Source organism: Cebidichthys violaceus, unplaced genomic scaffold (assembly GCF_023349555.1).
Source record: "Cebidichthys violaceus isolate CVI_PGR_0920_01 unplaced genomic scaffold, fCebVio1.0.p SCAF_20, whole genome shotgun sequence".
In the NCBI taxonomy this organism is placed as follows: Eukaryota; Metazoa; Chordata; class Actinopteri; order Perciformes; family Stichaeidae; genus Cebidichthys; species Cebidichthys violaceus.
The window spans coordinates 2,893,079-2,913,830 of record NW_027176373.1 but is presented as its reverse complement, the minus strand read 5'-3'; the positions used below and the strand labels follow the sequence as shown (position 1 = coordinate 2,913,830).

At 41.5% G+C, this 20,752-nt stretch overlaps 1 protein-coding gene across 1 annotated transcript in view; it reads right to left on the bottom strand.

Moving 5' to 3' along the window:
* stk10 (serine/threonine kinase 10) overlaps positions 1-20,752 on the bottom strand; it is a 39,180-nt gene that overhangs the window by 15,210 nt on the left and 3,218 nt on the right. The window contains exons 2-7 of the mRNA XM_068715684.1: positions 13,783-13,947; positions 7,706-7,754; positions 6,893-7,042; positions 4,486-4,558; positions 2,568-2,762; positions 1,899-1,980 (exon numbers count right to left, since the gene is read on the bottom strand). Coding sequence (XP_068571785.1) covers positions 1,899-1,980; positions 2,568-2,762; positions 4,486-4,558; positions 6,893-7,042; positions 7,706-7,754; positions 13,783-13,947 — 714 coding nt within the window. The remainder of the gene's footprint in view (positions 1-1,898; positions 1,981-2,567; positions 2,763-4,485; positions 4,559-6,892; positions 7,043-7,705; positions 7,755-13,782; positions 13,948-20,752) is intronic.

Genomic DNA, 20,752 nt, shown 5'->3' with positions numbered 1-20,752 from the left:
GTTACATTTGGGGCAAGTCCAGGTGTTAGACCAGTAATTTTGGTCTACATAAAGAATATTGACTTGACTTTTATTTGCCCAGATTTTGAAATATCAGTACAATCCACAGACCTCACAGAAACTACTTTACTGAAAAACAGTTCCTGTAAAAACTGTCGTTGGCGTCCTCTGTGGGACACAATGTTTAAATAATGCCAAATTTCACAATAGCAGTTCCTGTTTGCAATGTAACCATTGATGTACATCTAAATATCACAAGACTACTTTGATACTAGAAAACTCCAAAACATGGTGATTCTCGGACAACTACGATAACTAACTTCCTGTTGTTTTTAACACTGTCGTGCACCTGTCCCTTTCACCTCACACCCTCAACAACTCTCCTGCAACCCACTGGAGAAACGTGCCAAATACTCCCATGGTTAAATTTCCCGACATGCAGACGTGTGGTGATCAGAAACACAAAAGCATCCAATATGATACATGACTGGAAGCTACACCAAAAAACACTGTAGAAAATCCTGGCCATGAGAAACTATGTGGGAGGAGAAACTATATTCAGGGTAATGAGTACAAGTCATCCAGATGGTCTCCCACCAGCCACAGTGACTGATACTGTGTCATGTTGTTTTGTCAACATTTTTTACAAGCACACATGCGGGACAGACATAAGGCAAGAGATGCAGATCTGTTTCAAACGAATACCATCTTAGAAACGAAGACTTTATGAATTTTGTCCTTTTATTTCCTCTGTCGTCAGTTGCACGCGCGCACACACACACACACACACACACACACACACACACACACACACACACACACACACACACACACACACACACACACACACAGTTTAGCACCTATACTCCTTAAAATATGATTCATTGTAATTCTCATGTTCACTTCCTGCACTACATCTGTTTTTAATATCCATACACACCAAAGAATAACAAAGTCTGACCTAAAACTTGTCACATAGACTGATGGTTACTTCCAGTAAACTGAATTTAATGCCATCATTGCACAACCATCTACAGTAAATACTATCTGACAGCCGTTAGGAGCAGCAGGCATGATAAACATCTAAAACCTCCAAAAAACGAACCGCGCCCGTCTCTTTCCCCCCACTGGAGAGCACATGCCGAATTCCCAGTGGGCCCGGGTCTAGGATTTTCATCTCTGCCTCTCTCTAATTTGCCAGAGGTGGCAGGCTCAGGGTAATCCAGACATACTATTGGCTGAGGGTGGGAATGTAAATAGCTGGCGTTCCCTCAGCTGTGGGACATAGACAGGAAACTGTGGCTCTGAATGTTAATAGACACTGTGCTTGTGCTTTAATCCACCCCGTTTCACTTTTTCTCTCACTTTTCTTGCTCCGTACTTCGAAAAACTTTGGTCAGAATTCATCCTCAGATATTATTGTTTACCGTCATCAGCCTCTCATTAGAAATATCCTAGCAATCTAAAATCTTTGGCACAAAAACCTCCATTGTCCTTAAGATGAAAATGGTGCTTCAAAAGTGAACAATTCTTATGGTCCTGAATGTTTACTCCCCTTCCTTCCTTCCCTTTTTTTTTTAGCTTTGTTCTTTCACTTTCTTTCACTTAACTTCTTGATGCCATCCTTCTCCTTTTCTGCCTGCTCAATTTCTTCCCCACTCTTGTACACTGCCTTCTATTTCCCTCCCACTCACATGCCAGTGCCCTCCACGGGTGCACCGCTCATTTCCCTGGCATAGATCACTCCATTCAGGTCCTAAAATAGAAGATTAAAAGGCCCCGTATATGTGTGTCGGTGCAAGATAAGGACAGAGCGAGGACAATGTTCCATCATATATCAAAGTGAAGCATTGTGTAACATTTGCTAGGTTATAATTGCACATTGCATCAGGGCCTACCTCTGTGAGTTGTGCTACAGTCGGACGAGTCTCTGGGTTTTTGTCCAAAGCTTTCTTCAGGAAATCTTTAAACTCCTGTGACCTTGAGAGAATACAAGACAATGGTATTAATCAAAGGGGGATGAAGGACTAACTACAACATAACAAAAAATGTGAACAAAACTTTTCCAGATATGTGATATTGTTACATGTGGGCCATTTTAGCACACAGCTGTGCTTTGTAAAAGAAAGCATTCAACGGGAATGATGAGTGGGCTCCCCATCCCCTTCAGCACCTGATTTTTGGAGCACTAAATTTGCTGCTATAGAACATTTAGACTCGTGAAATTGAAAAATTACAGTTTGGCACTCGCTTAAATCCTGAGTTGTTGCGATAGTTGTGGAAATGGCTAAATGGGCTGCAGGCAGAGAGGGGGAGGACGATGTGATACATAGAGTGTCTAAACTACAGGACACAGAATGTGCAAAGATGTGGTAATAGAATGAAAAAAGATGACGCAGTGAAATCTAAAAAAAATATATAAAAGCCCTGGTTTATGTATCATAATGTTTGAGAATAATGAATTATGGATTGTAAAAGCGTTTTATTTTCATGGAGTCAAATTTCTGTTGTCTCTTGCATTGTATTATACGATAGCTGATTTAAATTCCTATTTAATGGATCCTCACCATTTGTGCGGCTGCTCCAGGGTGGGAGGCTCCGATTTGGCGATCTTCAGCAGCACCCTCATGGGGTTGAGCTCATGGTGCGGGGGTTCAATCTGGGCAAGCTCAATCAGAGTGATCCCTAGAGACCAGACATCAGCCTTGTAGTCGTATGGAGCGTCCTTCATTGTCTCACACATTACCACCTCTGGGGCCATCCTGAGACAGAAAAAAAAAAAAAAGGGACCATTTACATTGTGTAGGACACTGAATCCTTAATTTAACTTAAATGCTAACAAGTGAAGGCATACTGCACATTTATCCTCAAAACATGCTGTAGACGTGAGTTTTCTCCTTGAGCATGCCATTTAGTATAGAATTAACTTATGTGTGTTAATGTTTGCATGTATACCTTAGCAGTATGTAACATCTTACATGCATGCAGAAACTGCAAAGCAACAAGTGACAGAGCTAATAAGTAACTCAACTTGTTAAGATTTCACCTATCATGTTGTAAAAATCTGTTTTGCCAAATCAACACAGCTAGTCACATAAAAAAATAAAACAGTCCCAACATGATTACTGCGGCGGGGATAAGGACTGTTCCCCATCTCTCTTATTCACTATTTTGCAGGTGTAAACATCAAGCACACTTCTCCAATCAGCGCGTGTTTGCTGACAATCTACAGAATTGCTCTTAACCTCTGAGCTCTTAAATGTACTCAAGTGCAAAGAATCAAATATGTGCTCTCCGTTTCTTGTTGACTTTACTAATCAGCGCATTCAAGGGAAAAAGTATACAACAACCCCGTCTGCGATATTCTTTTCAAGATCAAAAGAAAAATGAGCTCACGGCCATGTTTCTATTGAGCTGGGGAGTGTATTCCTGATGGATGATAATCTGTTGTAGTCAATGGTTAACTGGCTGCATGACTGGAACAGTCAACAACAATAAGGTTCTCTGTGGAGGTACAGTATAGAGGAGAGAACCAACAACATTAAAGCACTGAGTTGAGGTGTTGGGTTGAATAGAGTGCTGCAGGAATGAGTCCCAAAACCTGAAAAAAAAAGGTCAGCATTTTTGTACTTCCGGTTCTCTCGACTTGAAATCAATGGGGTTGTTTTGGGGTGGGTATTTGGTTAGATGCCTAAAAAAGGTCTGTGGTTAACACAAGCTTAGGAGATTTCAACAGTTTGGTCTACAATACAAAAAATGTCACAGAAATTTGAAGTTTGAAGCTTTTACGTGTCTTAAAAAAAGGAAGATTGCTAACAAGGGACAAAGTGAGACTACAAAACGTCATCACACCGACTAGTCCGCCTTTACAGCCTTGTTGTTTGTGGTGCAGTTTGTTTATAGGCACACTTATTGCTTCTGCCAAATGCTTTCATGGTTCTTTTTTTAATCATAAAAGTGGTGTTCATTTATGAAGATTATCTTGCTGAACAAAACGTGTAAGTATCATAAATGTATTTGCCACCTATCTTATGTTATGCACTAATCCAAAATCCAGTTTTAAAAAATCCCATTGGCTTTTTGTTAAGGGAAAACGGTGCGATGCCAACTTCCAGGGTTGGCCTACAAAAATACGTGTGTATATTCAACATCATGCTCTTTCAATTATTATGGTATTATATATGATATTATTATTATTATAAGTATTGTGGGTGGCAGGAATTTTTTTCTCCAAAAAGCCATAATCCCCTGCTCATATCGCTCATGTAGGGATGGTTCATATGTCTACAGTAAGAGATTTTGCTGCATGGTAAATATATTAGTACATTGTAGACAATTGGACTGTTTGGATTTAGGGGATGTTGGATCAATTTGATGAAATATTTTATTTAAAAAAAAAAAAAAAAACAGAAGCTTTAATCCATTCTAAGGTCATGCATAGCTCCTTTCGTTAATGGAGCTCTGATGGAGTGATGTTTTACTCACCAGTATGGCGTTCCAATGAAAGAATCTCTTCGTTGTAAGGTTTTGGTGTTTTTTGCAGATACGCCAAAATCAGCTACAAGAATGAAAAGAGACCAGAAGAAAAAGATGACGTGAGATGGTTGAAAGAAGTTCTCTGGAAACATTTCAGCCTTTGTAGTTGACAAATAGTTTGTAGCTTGTAAAACTGTCATGCCATTGAGACACAAAGCCAGAATCATTGAATTTATAGCAGTTAACTTTCCCAAACAAGCTGCCCCCATTTCCTGACATGACCCTCAGATTACAGGGGTGTTGTTTTCACTTTGGCTGAACATGTGTTTTTCTCAGAGAGTAAGGATATTACGTGTGGCATGCCCAGGGTTCAGTACTTGGCAGAGGCCTATACTCACAAGGCAGCAGGCTGACTGCTTCAATTACAAACTGGCATGTTCTATTACGGGGACTTAAGTGACTGTCTTGGTTTCTGCAGACTACAATTCAAATATCTTTGACTTTACAGTCAAATATATAATTTTAGACTGTTGCAGTCTAAACTTTTTGCAGAAAGAACGTTAACTTTACACAAAGACAATAAATAGCACTACCGCTGTTATCAAGTTAAAACATTAATACGCTGAAGGATGGTAACATATTTAGGAAGAATCATACAATTAGAGTTGGCCTTATAAACCCAGAGGTTCAAACACACTTCAGTACATTCTGTATCGCTGGGTTTAACCTATGTTCCCTTGAGTAATCACGAACGGTGCGTCTCTCAAGAAGCATTATTATGATTATACACAAATATTTCTTCCATTCACACCTAAAGGTTCCCATAATGCACCACTCAAAGTCAGGAGCTAAACGAGTGCACAGTAACAGGTGTTTCAGTGGGAAACCCCTTCAAACACGACAAGGATTCAGTGATTTGATCCTAAGAATTTTACGTGGCGTACATTGTTTCTGTCATACTGACTTGCCTTTGTTATTGATCATTGCATTGATTGTCAAAAAGGTTGAAGCCAAAAAGGTTACAACAAGCGGTTCTGGATGGAAGAACATAGTGTTACATGCCTTGTATCATAGGTGGATAAAATGCATTTGGCAGGGCTTCAGAGGAAGATAATTGCGAACTAGTTTAGCGTGTAGATAGATAAGTTTGGAGACTGTAAATGAGTCAGTGTCATGACTTAATGATTTTAAAGAGGCAACTCCCTGTGATTATATTGAACTGTGATGTCTTAGGGAGGAATGTAAGGCAGTGGAAATGGAGTTCAACAAGAAGTACAAGTCCAACTCACAGAGCACAGTGGTTGACAAAATGTGTCATTTTAAATTGAAGATAAATTTAAATAAAACCAAGAACCAATAAACCATTTGGTATCAAATTAAACTACAAAAAGGAGCCAGTTTCACAAGGAAATCAGTTCCATAATATGATGCTGTAAGCAGTTTATAGTTACTCTCTCACTGACGGTATTAAGATTGTTGGTCATCACAGAGTGCAAAAGCACAGAGTCAAAGAGAGTACAGAGATTAAAACATCATTCAGTCAAAAGAGAAAAAATATATATTTTTTATTGTTGAAAGTTTTATGTCTGAGGATCCAAATGTCAGGCAGACATTAAGAAAGTAAATCTGCACTTCCTTAACTCTTACATAAAGCACATTAAGACACAATTTTCCCTTTCCTGGAAACTACACTAAACCTAAAATTGCTGGCCAATGGGTTGGATCCACAACTTCAGCTGTGCAATGCGAAGAATGTGGAGAACTCTTCAAAAAGCCAATAAATGAAAATATGCTTTTGAAAAAAAAAAAATGCAGTTTTCACTTTAAATGCCCACTTGTGATCCTCCTACAGCCCCGCGGGAGGGGTACAGGGCCTCTAACTTTGTGCGGGCGCGTGCGTGTGTGTGTGTGTGTGTCTGTGTGTGTGTGTGTGCGAGCGAGACAGCATACATGTGGCTGTATTTGTGTGTTCAGCCCATATACCTTAGCCACATGCATGTAAGCCAAAGAAACAACAGAGAAGTTCCAGAGAGTAACCTGTAATGTGCAATGGGAACATGTGGTTTATCTGAGAATTAGTTCCATCATGTTAGCAGTCAAATGGTTTCTTGGTAAATGATTGGATGTTAAGAGAGACTCGATTACTCCAGGCTTAACTAATTTGATCCAAATCCAACACACAAATTTCATATACTGTATGTTTAAACACTTTACATCTTCTGTTACTCTTTGAACATACTGTATTGCATTTTTCAGACTGTGTGTAAACTTGGATAAAATGGCACTTGGTAACACCAAGATGCCTACACAATGAATAACGGCCAACGGTCAGTAAATCTTGCTTTCTAGGAGTGCTAAAGTCAAATGTCAACTGTGTACGAGCACTTACAACTAGTTTAAATACCTAAACCCTTACCCAGTTTGATGTCTCCATCCAGCATGAGGAGGATGTTACCAGCCTTCAGGTCTCTGTGGATGATCTTTATGCTGTGGAGGTAATCCAGAGCTTCCAGCATCTGGCGACAGACCACCTTAATCTGCGGCTCCGTCAGCCCACGATCCAACTCTGATAAGGGCAGGAGAATAGAGATGGAGGAGTTACATATGTTAGCAGGGGAGAGAGGTCAGAACGAGAGGGAAATACAAGGGAGAGTTGAGAAAACTTGCTGAGAGGGTTCAAAAACCCATTTTGCACGCCTCACAGATTCTCCACATTCATTCATTCATTAAGTCTTGAGGACTGATGTGGTGTGTGAACTCGCCAAAGAGAAAACAGAAAAAGGTAAACTGGTGATGATATCACTGATGTTTCTCAGATGGTGTTGCTGGAGGGGTAATCCCAGATCAGAGGAGCTTTCATACATCCAAGCTAGTCCTGCCCTGCAGACTTTATTCTACCGTGTCTGTGTTTGGTTAGCTGCAGTGGAGGTACAGACAGTTATGAGGATGTGGATCACCATGTAAAAACAGACCAGGGGGTTTTCCCACACCGGAGGACTTCAACGTGTCTGACTGCTTTCTAGGTCGTTCAATGCCAGACTGGCAAAGAATGTACACGATCATGCACGGAGCGGTCTTTTGTTAAATGTTGATTCTCTAATATTTCACTTCCTTAAAGTCACTGCAGGTGTAGTCCCAGCACTGCCGCAGGTGTGGAACTTGACTCTTGTGACAGGGGAGGAAGGTGAAGTGCTTATGAAAACATATATATCGAGAGAGAGAGGCCTACCTAGCATTATGGCATCCACAGCACCTCCGGGGCAGAACTCGATCATGATCTGGGGGATGAAGGGGGAGGGGGGGGGGATGGGAGAGTTGAAACTTGACCCAGCTTTATGAATATACAGTACAAACATAAAATTGACAGCTGGCATCTCTTTTTTCAGGGATGTATATGTAGGCAGGGACAGATCAGTTCAGCAGCACATGAACAATTAGTATTTACACAATTATCACATAAGCATCTTTGAAATACTTCCCATTCTATCATACCTCAAATCATCACTTTCACTATTATGCGAATTGTAAATGTTAAATACTGTTGATGAATTGTTTGCGATTCTGTGGCTAGAAACATTCAGCGCTGACAGACCATAAAAAAGTTTGGCACTTAACTTGAGTAATTTATCACCTTAAATGAAGTGTGGCAGTTAAATGAGCTCAAGTTAATTAATACCGTAAGCATAAACACTCTACCAATGATGATAAGTGCAAAGTTAAACACAAATTGGTAGAGCAACTTCCCCAGTCTATTACTACTTCCCACTACTATTATTTTTACTTTTTTTGCTCTTCATCAGTCAAAACACTCTTTGACATCTGTGGAGAACGTACTACAATACACACACACTTTGCAAAGTGGACAGCTGGAATGAGACTTAAGTGTGTGATGAACTGTCTGGCACACACATAAATACCAGTTCTGCAGTGAAGTAAAACACACACACACACACACACACACACACACACACACACACACACACACACACACACACACACACACACACACACACACACACACACACAGAGACAGAGACAGAGAGACAGAAAGACAGAGACAGAGACAGAGAGAGAGACAGAGAGAGAGATATTCTGAGAACACACTCCCTAAATGGTGGCTTGTTGGCAAACAGCAACTTCCAACAATTTCATTTCCTCTCCTTACATAGTCAGCCTCTCTCTGACATGCACACGCCTGTTAGAAAAACCTCTAAGTGTTTCATTCTAGTACAGTGGGACCAACGAAAATAAAGCCACCACAGGTTTTTAGACTAAAAATCAATCCTAGGTGGTGTTCACAGCAAACCTGCTGTGTGATGTCATTCTTATTTAATCATCAGAGTCCTGCCTGCTATGACAACACTGTCAAAGAGTCAACCTGGTAGTGGACAGGGTGTGGAGTTTCAGTCCAGACAAAGCCATGCAAAGAATTATTAAAGTACAAGAGGTGCAAACACCCCATGCAGGTACAGATGACTGTGAGAAACTCTACATACCTCCATGCACACGCAGTTAGATGAAGACACACACACACACACACACACACACACACACACACACACACACACACACACAAAAGATAAGGAAGCAAGCGTGGCATGCAGCTCTCCCGGTGAAACAATGTTCTTTTGTGAAGTTTGGATTGACAAACCCATTAGTTTTGCGTTTTGTCACCCGTTATCAAGTATGCTTAATTTCTTCAACATCTCTTTGAATGACAGACAGCAGGGAGACGGTCTGGCCTGTGTGTTACAGGCTCTAATGCTCCCACCCTTTAAACATACTGTATCACAAATATCAGCCCTCAGTGTTTGACCTCCGTTTCTTAAAACAAAGATATGACTTAAGTTCTATTAAAGCACTGAAACACTTTCTTCTGTAACACTGAATATGTGTGTTCAAATGAGAAACAAATGAAATTACAGATGTAAAAATAAAAAATAAAACATTCTGAATTGGTCTAGAAATGCAGAAGGTGGCATTTTATCTTAGCCACGCCCACTTCAAGAAAGCGCACAGAACAATTTGAATCAAAAGAAAAGCTGGTTCAAGATTGTTGGTTTATGTTATTTATGTTTTATCAACATCTGCCACAAAAACCCATCATTGGTCAGGTTCATAAATAGTACCCCATTACTTTACAGTAAGAAGACATTTTACATTACCTGGACTAATTTACCTTTCACTTACCAATAAATTTAAATTTGAGACACATTGAAATTTAGATTGTTCTCCCTGCAGTGCTGTGTAAACACTGGTAAAACAATCTAGTTTTAAAGCGCTCCCCGGAATGAGGTTTATTTCATATTTCAGGGCGAACCATTTCCGTATTCCTGCTCACCGCTAACCAAACGCACCTTATTTCTAATTGTCCCCCTGTTTAAAACCCACCCACTGAATGAAATGAGCTGCCCTTCAGCAGTAACACGCTGTGCTACCCAACCTAAACAGCTGTACATAATACTACTCTGTCATAAGCAACTGGCTTGTGTTTCCGTCGGTGTAGACATCTGCAGTCAGATTTGCTCTCGCTGCCTGAAACAATTCTGGATGACGTGGTGTGCTGCAGTGAAGAATGTGCCCCGACTGGTCAAGCCACATGCAAAGCATACCTACTATGGGCTGAACACACACACACACACACACACACACACACACACACACACACACACACACACACACACACACACACAAGCTTTGCCTATCTCACAGATGCACAGTTCCCCCTTATGAGACAAACTGAAGCAATTTTGGCCTCCAAAATAGAAAAAGCTTTCAAATAAACAGAGCAGGCCCTGCTGACACTGCAGTGTTCCTGCGATTCACCGCTCTGTACTACACAATGATTTCCCACCTCATTTCGTCAGAAGACTAGAGGATATAAAAGGCTATTTGCTTGGAAACGGCAGTATCGAATAAAGAAATAAATATGAGCATATAAAATCTGAATCACACCGACTGTTAAACATTGTCACCCTATGAGCATGACTAATGCTTCAGCGATGTGTGTATACAAGGCGGTGCCAAAAAAAAAGACACATGTTGACTTCTATCAAATCGCTTTCCAGTGTCATCAAAAGATCTCCTAGCAACCACAGCCAGTGACATCATGTAGACCGCACTGTCAGCAAATATTGGCAAAGGTATAATAAAAAAAGAAAAAGATTGTAAAGATTGTAAATAATTTCAACTTTACACTTTCTAACATGTTCAAAGTCCATTTAATGGGTTAAAACAAAAGTTTCCATCTTCAATCTAAAAAAATAAATAAAAAATCCCTAATTTTGGTGTAGAAAAGCTAAAAGCACACACTTACTGTGATACTATACCTACTTCATTAGACAATTCTGCTGGATCGCTAATCTGAATCGCCAAAATGGCAAACACAAACTTCTCACTTACTTTTAGTGATAGTTAGCCATGCAGACAGCTAAGTGGGTTTTTCATGGAGACAGATGACATTTTGTTCATGGTGCTCCTCAAAGCACGGAGAAATGTACATTTTAAAAGTTGAAAATGTGTTGTTTTGTCATTTGGGTAAACCAGCCCTTTAATCAGGCAGGCTTAACTATGCTTTTAAATGATGTGTGAAAGTTCTCTTCTGTGTTTATTGTCTTTTTCATCCGTTTAACAGCTCTCCCTTTTCCCTTTCTCTGCTCGTTCTACTGGGTGTGCTGATGTCAGCAGTCCTGTCCCCATGTTAAAGGCCCTCTTTTTCTCACGCTGTGGGCCCAGCTGCCCTTCTAGCCTCAAGACCAGATTGTTCCTGAACGGGAACAAACAGCCCTTCTCTCTCTCTCTCCTTCTCTTTCTTTCTTCCTCTATCCCTCTCTTACTCAGTAGAAAGCAGAACGGGTGGGTCAGTACTGGAATGCATCATCTCAGCCCTCCCCGGTCCACCCAAACCGGAGGTTACCGAGGTCTGACCGCCAACCGCTGGGCTAATTGTTGAGATCCTGAGGCTAATGAGGTGCAGAGCTCGTTTGCTTTGTCACGTTTTAAATAATGATTCTTCTGCCGGTCGGTCCATTTCAGCCGTGAGTTTCTATACTGACCCAGAAAAGTTGGTTGCTCTTAAAATACAAGCTCAATAACAGATAATGCAGAGAATGAGAGGATGTCTAAGATCTAAAAGAAAAAGGAGACATTAGTGTCCGAGTACAGCTTGGAAGGGAGATAGTCAAGTAAAAGTTAACACTCTGAAGCCACACACACACACACACACACACACACACACACACACACACACACACACACACACACACACACACACACACACACACACACACACACACACACACACACACACACACACACACAGGAAGCATATGCTGTTTCAATGCTGCAGGAAGGGATGTTTGTACATTTGATTTATCAGCACAAACAAAGTCTCACAGGCCAGCTATGACTGATGGAGGACATTCACCTTCCACACTCAGGAATTCCAGCTGTGGCCAACACAACCACAACTAGTTCTGCTCTGGGGCATAGCTGGCTCTGTGTGTGTGTGTGTGTGTGTGTGTGTGTGTGTGTGTGTGTGTGTGTGTGTGTGTGTATATATGTATATATATATATATATATATATATATATATATATATATATATATATATATATATATATATATATATATATATATATATATATATATATATATATATATATATATATATAGAGGCAGAGACAGGTCCTCCTCACATGGGAATGTCACATTTGTGTTGTAATTTTAAGCATTCCTTAAGTTTGCAATGTCATGTTTTGCTGGTGATAAGATTTTCATCATTATTTTAATGATTTTTTTTTTCTTTGCAATAGCCATTCAATGTATTTGCTTCCAGTTAACTATCTCTCTATATTGTAGCTATCTTTGGTAGTTGCAGTGTGATCAAACGAAATCGCTACTCCACATTAAAAATGCTCAACTGACAAAGTATGGTGTGGCTTTTATCATAGATATGGAAGCAGCAGCCACCCAGAGCTGTTAGACACCTCCTCTTCTCAGCAAGGTAATGCACTTTACTGTGCCCTGCTGTTGTGTCAAAGACTACTGGCGATGTGCATGAAATCAGACCGTGGTTGCAAATATTACTGACTCCTTTATCAAAACAATGGCAGTTTGTTCGGCTGAGCTGTAAACAGAAACACAAGTGGCTCTTCTGTTGTATTTCTGACAAAGTATCTGCTCAAGGAATGTTCGCTGTGGTAAACTGAACCTGCTGTTACCATTGGAACATGGGCGTTGCCCAATCCGCTGGACTAAAATCTTACATATTTCAACTTGTACAATGTACTACTATAACGACTACTATTGTTTTAATAACTAAAGAAGGGTGACTACTGGAAAACACCACAACAGTTACATGTAAACTGTAAATCTATTCATAATAATAGAAGGAAAGGGTTGAAAAACAGAACACGACTATCTTTAGTCCTAACGCTGCCTTGTAATTCCTCAGATATTCTAGGTCGTGCCCCAGCATGAGGTCACTATTATTTTTCTTGGCCAGATAAACAGGGAGATTACAGGGGGAGTTGAACACTTGACCCAATGAGCGAGCGTGGAGAGGGAAAATAACTTGCAAGCAGAAAACACAAAAACTGAAATTGATCTTCATTCTCGCTGTAACATCAGGGTGAGGATCGGGTCATTTCTGATGCATTATGTCACCCTGGGGGGGGGGTTCTTCTGTCAACCCCATTTAGACAATCCATTTTTCTTATCTTAATTATTCCTCCAGAGCTCTCATATGTAGGATAAATATACGCTGGATGAGATATTGTTGCAATAAAACAACAAGGCAGTCACAGATTGAGATGAGCCTGCCAACATACATGGTTAAGAGGTTTGTTTTTCCGCTTCCCTGCTGATCGTTAAAGGTTTGTGTGCTGTGGCTCTGCGTGGAAAGGATGCCAAGAAATCTCGGGTGGACGGACACAGGAAACCCCTCAACACAGTGACGAGGCTCCATCTTGTGAGGAGGGTACAGCGTGGGCAGCAGATAAGGTTCCTTCGGTACACTATGCACTGGTCTAATATAACAGCAGCCTTGACCACAGTGTTCCCACATAGCAACATACTGTCCTGTTCAAGTACAACTTCTTCCAAACTCAGCCTGTCGATTTAATTTTGATTTCTTCGTTTTATTTTAAGCGCTAGAATGTGAAAACACAGTGTTTTATATTTTTAGGGCGCCCTTGTATAACAGTGTTCAGTTGAGGGAAGGTGAAGCAGAAATAAATTAAGGGTGTAGAAGTCTGTGGTTTACAGTTGAAGCTGGTTTTCTTAACCAGATTCCTGTGACACCTACCCACAGCTTGTTGTCATGGTAAAATGCGTCAAGCAGCTTGACAATGTAGCGGTGGTCACATTTAGCCAGGATGTCAATCTCAACGATGTAGTCCTCCAGCTCCTCCTCACATTTTGTCTCGATGACTTTGGCCGCAGCCAGAGCTCCCGTCTCCTTGTTCCTGGCCTGAAGAGACGGAGAAAGGGAACAACAGTAAATTCTACATGCCTGACTCGTTTCTGCATGCAGTTTCTTTGTTATGTGCCAGGCTAAAAAGGTGTAAAATATCAAACGGACAATATAAATCTGTAAGAAAGAAAGTTAATTAGACCACCAAAGAATTAAAGACATCCAGCTTCTAGCATGTGCCTATCACTCTGCCAGCCGGACTCTTTTAGCCCAGTTGAAGCCAAAGGGAATCCGAAACGTCAAGAAACGCAGGACCGCAATTAAGATGTTGACTTACTAACATTTAGAGACAAAACAGGAAAGGAAACTCCACACCCTGGCTGAGCAACTGGGGTAAAAAGGAGGAAGCACAAAAGCCGTGTGGCTAAATTAAGACACACATAGACGTTGGATTCCTAGTAATAAAGGGAAGCGAACGTAAACACGGGTAGATTGTTCAGCATCAAAACATGCAGACCATAAAGGTGACTCAGAGTGAGGCACAAGGCGCCAAACACATGATGTCCATCCTCATGTGAGAGAGAACGTTGTGAAAGTAGGCTGATGGGGCTTTGTGGGTAAAAGCTACGTTGATGCGCGCCTGCAGACATAAACCACACTTTTAAGTGCCACAGTTGCAAGAGACTGAAAATAAGAGTTGAAAACACACTCCAACATTGTCAGATCTTATGAAGTGACTCAAAAAAAGGTTAATGCAACAGGTTGTAAGCAATCAGGTGGAAAGTACTGTGTGAGAGAGTGTGAAAGGTGTGAAAATATGTCTTGAAAGTGATATGCCATGGTGAGGAATGGAGGATGTACATGTGCACGTGTCCACCCGATGACCTGTAGAAACACAACACGACTAAACAGCCCGGCGGGGGGTCCGATGCTTCCACACTTTTACAGGGTGCTGTGGGAAAAAGCATCTGAATAAACAGAGCAAGGCTCGCAGCCACACACACTCGTCAACTCATTCCGGTTCGTCCGAGACTGTGTGTGTTTGTCAAACAGAGCTCCGGAGAAGCCGAACCGCCCCCGCACAGCGCGAGTCAACAGGACGTCTCCTCCTGCCACCAAATCATCCGTCATACAGTTAACGAGCCTCGACCGTAAACACGGAGACACCAGACACTTTCGCTCCTCCGCCAACATCTCAGCTCTCTGCTATTGGCTCCCCTCCTGCACTGACTCGGTCAGACTGGACAAACTCACCGCCTGGGGTCCGACTTCCTGCAGAAGTTGCCACAGACCCACTGGTACTGTATGCTTGTTGGGGTTCTCTGCCAAGTTTATTGTAACAAGACTATAGCTATATTAAAGCCATGTTATCTGTCCCAGAACTCCATCTACCGTCTGTCCATCTCTACACCAAAATAAAGGCGTCCTCCATGATTTCCTCCTCTTTTGACTCTCAGCATCAGCGTCAGATTTACAGACCAACAGAATGATGGCCGACTTACTGTATATCTGAACAAGTAGGAGGATTGTAATGTATCTGGGGGCGTTTTCCAGTGAAACACCGGTCACACTCACACTCACACTCACACACACACACACACACACACACACCTTTACATCTCAGTGGGAACACAGCTGAGGAATGTGCCTCTGGCCTTCAGATGGTTGGGGGAGTGGACAAAGAGGGTACACTGAGAGAGAACTGAGCCTCGTGCAGATTTTGTTTGTGGTGCCTTTTTTTTTTTTTTTTGGCGTGGCACGGGGAATGCATTACATCAAGAGTCCTCAAGTGCAGTATGCAAACATGCATGTTTGTTTACGTGTGCATCCTACCAAGTGTATACACTGCACACAGGGGAAATTACAGTGAAACGTCTCATTGTGCCTCACATGGGACCTCCTGACTTCCTAACAGTAAGCGTAACATCAACGCACAAGAGTGTGTGTGTGCGTGCTTCGGTATTTACACACAAGAGAAATAATGGCAGGCAAGGCATCCAAACAACCTTGAAAAAACCAGCAGCAGCCTCTCCAAACACAGTTCTGTCATGTCAGATTAGTGAAATTAAAAGGTTCATTTCTTCAAACGTTCTGCTACTGTTTGACCTTACTTCACATCCGGACAAAGCACTCCCACCTTTCAGGCACTTATAGCATCTTGCAGATATTTAGCATTCATTTCTGGAACACCAAAAAGGCTGAAAGAACATTATATTTCATATGAAGTCAGTCAAATTTAAGCAATAACTGGGAGGGATACTGCATTTCTTGTACTAACTAGGACGCAAATTGTTCACACTTTAACGACTATTATTGCTACACAACTCATCTGAGTAAATCTGGAATTATGCTTTTCCAAAGACACACAAACGTCTCTGCAAAGCTACGCATAGAAGTGCGTTATGGGTAAAGGTCGAGGAGCAAGCGTGCACAGTCACACCTTCAAAGTGTCAACGTCGCGCTGATCGGTTGATTCGACTCTGGTGGCGAGTTGGAAATTAAAACAGAAAAGGAAAAGTCAACGTCATACAAGTTGTTCATGAAAGTATAACAGAAAGGTCTCATTTGCCGACATGCAGCATTCCATCTTTAGAGGGATGACGAGTTGTTACCAGTCGGCCCTGGAGGTACACACATAATCACTCGATCTGTGTACACATGACAAAATAAAGTCACGACAAAACAAAAGACCGCACAGAGAGACGCCAGATGTCACCGAGTTATCCAGATTATTAATATTACATAATAACAGCCGCAGCACTGAAGAAGTAGGAAAACAGTTAGCTGCTGTAGCCATCCCGAGAGAGAGAGAGAGAGAGAGAGAGAGAGAGAGAGAGAGCTATGCTTCGCTGCGTCTCACCCACTGGCTGTTCACTCTCTCTAACTCTCCTCCAGAGGACAACAACAGTCTCTGGCTTTTGTTTGGGGTCTGGTTTCCATGGAGATCAGAGGGACTCGTATCGGTCGCTCGCTCTCTGCCTCGCCGCTTTCCTGTTCATTAGCGACTTGACTTTCATGGAGGTTAAGTGCAAAAAGGATTACTTAAAAAGGACACAACCTGGCAGAAAAAAACAGACTGTAAGCTCTTCAACTAATTGCCTTAAAAGACCAAAATATTAAAATGCCATTGTAAATTTCAAGCTTTATATCTGATATCTTATTAGACCACATGCAAGCTGTGACATTGACCCCTGAAACAGAAAAGTAGAAGTATAAATCAACTGACTTCCACCTAAATAGTACCAACAGCTACATTTTTGTGCATCCGTTTCCTATTTTTGTTCTATTTCCATGATGCTTTTCTATCAATCATCCATCAGTTTATTTGCATGCATTTTTCGCCACATCCCCGAGTAGGACTCAACTTTTTTCATCCCGTTTTGAACCCTCTTACTGAGGCATATGTTCAGCACACCTCTCTAACCTCCCGCCACACTACTCATCTTTTTGTCTCCCTCACCAAATATGCCCGTCGTCCCTGCCTCTATATCTCCCCTCAATCTGTCACATGTATTTATCCATCTGTTTTCAGTAACAGTCCGTCTGAAGGCCGCAATCCATGACCGAGAAGCTCAAGAAGAGCTTTAGACAAAGCAGATGTTAGTGACCCATGTGTGAGCATACAAACACACTGTACTGGCAGACTAAGCAAACACAAACGCATAAAAGCACACGCTCCCTGCTTTGTGTGCGTGTGTTTGCCATTTGGTATTCAGCACGCACAGGCTTTTCAATATAAATCAAGCCGGGGAATAATAATGTTTAATACTGTGTCTGCGCTGACTGAGACATTAATGATTACTGTGGGTGTGTTAGCTTAAAAAGCACAGAGCTGAATGACACTCAAAATAGAACAAAATCCTGCAGTGAGTTACAACGCCAAGCCTCAAAATAACACTTTTACCATCAGCTTCCTAAGAAAAAAAAGTGTTTTACTTTTACAAAACACAGATTAAGGAGTCTTTCTCCATTTAGACTGCAGACTGAAAATAATGAGGGGTAGTTAATCATAGAGTGAACGGACCAGATGACCTCCTGAAACTGGTAACTCAGAACTTTCCCTGGGGTCAGTCACCTCCAGGTTGAATGAACATACCACATGCTGATGTGTATTTTCAGCCCGTATACAGTGTTATACTTTCTACCTTCATATACACACACACACACACACACACACACACACACACACACACACACACACACACACACACACACACACACAGGTCCCTTCGGGGGAATGTGTGTGTATGCTCGACCTTTGCCCCGTCATAAACCTGTAACCCGCCCCTCCTCTTTAGGCTCTCCCCATGTGTCTGCGAACAGGAATGTGGTTCTCAGCTCCTACATAATGACAGCAGCTAATAAAACCTCACCTCTGACAGCAGACGCCTGTGGAAGTGATGATCTCTCATTTAGATGAACAAGGTGCACAAACCAAGCATGTTGACCAGCTACAGATTTGTTTTACAGTAAAAGGTGGATCTAAAAAGTGTTTTTTTTTGGGGGGGGGGGGTTCTATAACATCTGTGTCAGAGAAGTGTCATACTGAGAACACGTGTACAACTCCTCTGCATTTTACTTTTGATTAGTAAAGATATTATTTGATTTTAATATAATAAAATAATAAAAAGGGACAAAAATACTTATTTTTCCTCTTAGTGCTATTTATCAATGTTTTTGGTGTGAGTTGCCTGGCTTTGGAGACACTGGCTGTAGAGGAGTCTGCCTTTTCTTGATTATAATTGAACTATATATGGCACTCGGCTTCTGGTGCTCCAAAAGAAATACATTTTAATAACTCAACAGCTTACTCAAATTAAAATAGTTTAATTTTATAAAATAACAATATTTATCAAAATGTAAAAGTATCTAAGTTTTAGTTTAATTTCTAAAATACAGTGTAAAATGTATCATGAAAAAGTGCAATACCAGTGGCAAAAGTAAAAGAAAGAAAGAAAGAAATTGTTTCATATGTAAACATGCATTCATGCATGTGGACGGGTGGCTAAACATGGATGGCGTTTTCTCAACAGTTTTAGAGTTGAAATATAGTCGTCCCCTTCATATCTTACCTCATGGCTAACCCGAGCCTCAAAACGAGACACAGAAATCAAAGTAATGCATGCGTCTGTGGCTTCTATCAACTCTACAGCAAGATTCTTTGTCTCTTACACAACCTGCTGACTGCGTGAGAGCATGAATTTATGCATGGGCGTGAAGCACGTAGCCAAGCGAAGTTCAAACTTAACACCCCGAGACAGTGCGCTGAGTCTTCTCAGGATGTGAACGTTTTTGATCAACATTGCAAAACGTCTCATATTGAAAAGCTTGAAGTGAAGGTACAAAGCAGGTCAGTAGAGGCAGGAAATCATGATGATGCCACAAAGAGCCTTGAGAGAAAACAACCCACGCTTACACAGCTTTCTGCAACGATTCTTACTTGTAAAAAAAAAAATGAGAATATGTACGTATGAATCAGAGAATCAAAAAGCATGAACCCCATGATAGATGAGATCCCCTCCCTGACTACAGCTTACAGTGCCCGATACAAGAGTAACTATTTAGAACTGGCAGTTACAATGTGCTTTAATGTGACATTCAAACTAAGAGGCTTTCTGCAAGTGCCAGTTACGAAGTCACCGCGAGGACTCCCAGCTTGCTGTGCCCACGCCCACTCAACAGGGCTCCTATCAGTAGATGTGGGCCCAGCTGGTCCCTGAGATTAGACCCAGAGTCTGACGGTGGTCTCACTGAAGGCAATCCAACATACGTCTTCGTGTCCCTGCCATGTTCTAAATTGAGACCGTGGCATTTTACTTAAACCTTGTGGCTTTCCTTTGCAAAGAGGATGTTGCAACCTTTGCCCCCTCCCCCTCAGTGATGACACCCAGCGTGTTTCTCTTTCATTTGTCTGAAGAGGATAATCTTGTTTTGAGCGGTTCCTCCATAGCCTTCCACTCGTTCCGCCGTCTGTCTAATGCAAGTCAACACTTTTCCTATCTTGTGCCATAAAGCAATCCAGGTTTCCTGCAACAACTGATCTGGTAGTTAATAACTTCAGAGGCCAAAGATAACTGACCTGTTCTGACAAGTCCCGTTATTCAAACCGTATGTGCATGAATTTTTTTAAAAAGCACAAGTTCCAAACTAAAAGATATCGTGAGCGTTAAAAGTGTTTTCTCATGTTGTGATTGTGCACATAAGCCACAATGATGTTCATCATGTTCGAGAGTAATGCAATACTTCTATAATATGTAAACAAAAGAAGTCCTCTACAACAGTGTAAGTCCACCGTCCTTTACGGCACAGAGAAGCATCGATAAGATACACTGTGGTTTTCACCCCACAATGGAAATTTGACGAAGCGTGACCGTACAACCTGCTCGTGTCTATGGAAACATTTTGCCAGCGGCAGCAGGGCAATGGGCTCAGCGGCACGTGGCCCATTAATTAGTGAGGGAAACCATACAACCCCTCCGTTTCATGCTACATTCGCAGCCACACACACACCTTCACACACTCTTTCCCAACAAGTGCAAGCATGCATGGACTGAAAGTGCAGGAAACAAAGAAAACATCCTATGACACATCGGGTAGACAGGAAGTGAGACATTGTCTTGCTATGACTTTACATACCAGTGACTTCAGTGGTTATGATGACAGTGAAGAATCTACAGGGAGGTGGACGACATTGTGCAACATTTCGAGGCAGCGCTGTCGGTCGAGGATTTGACGTGATAAATGCAATCAAATCAAACTGCAATTTAAATGGAAAAGTAGCACCAGTTGCACTTCAAAAAAAAGACTGATGCTGTCAAATTGTGACATGTTCACTTGAGGCCAAAATCCAGCTGCCTTTAGT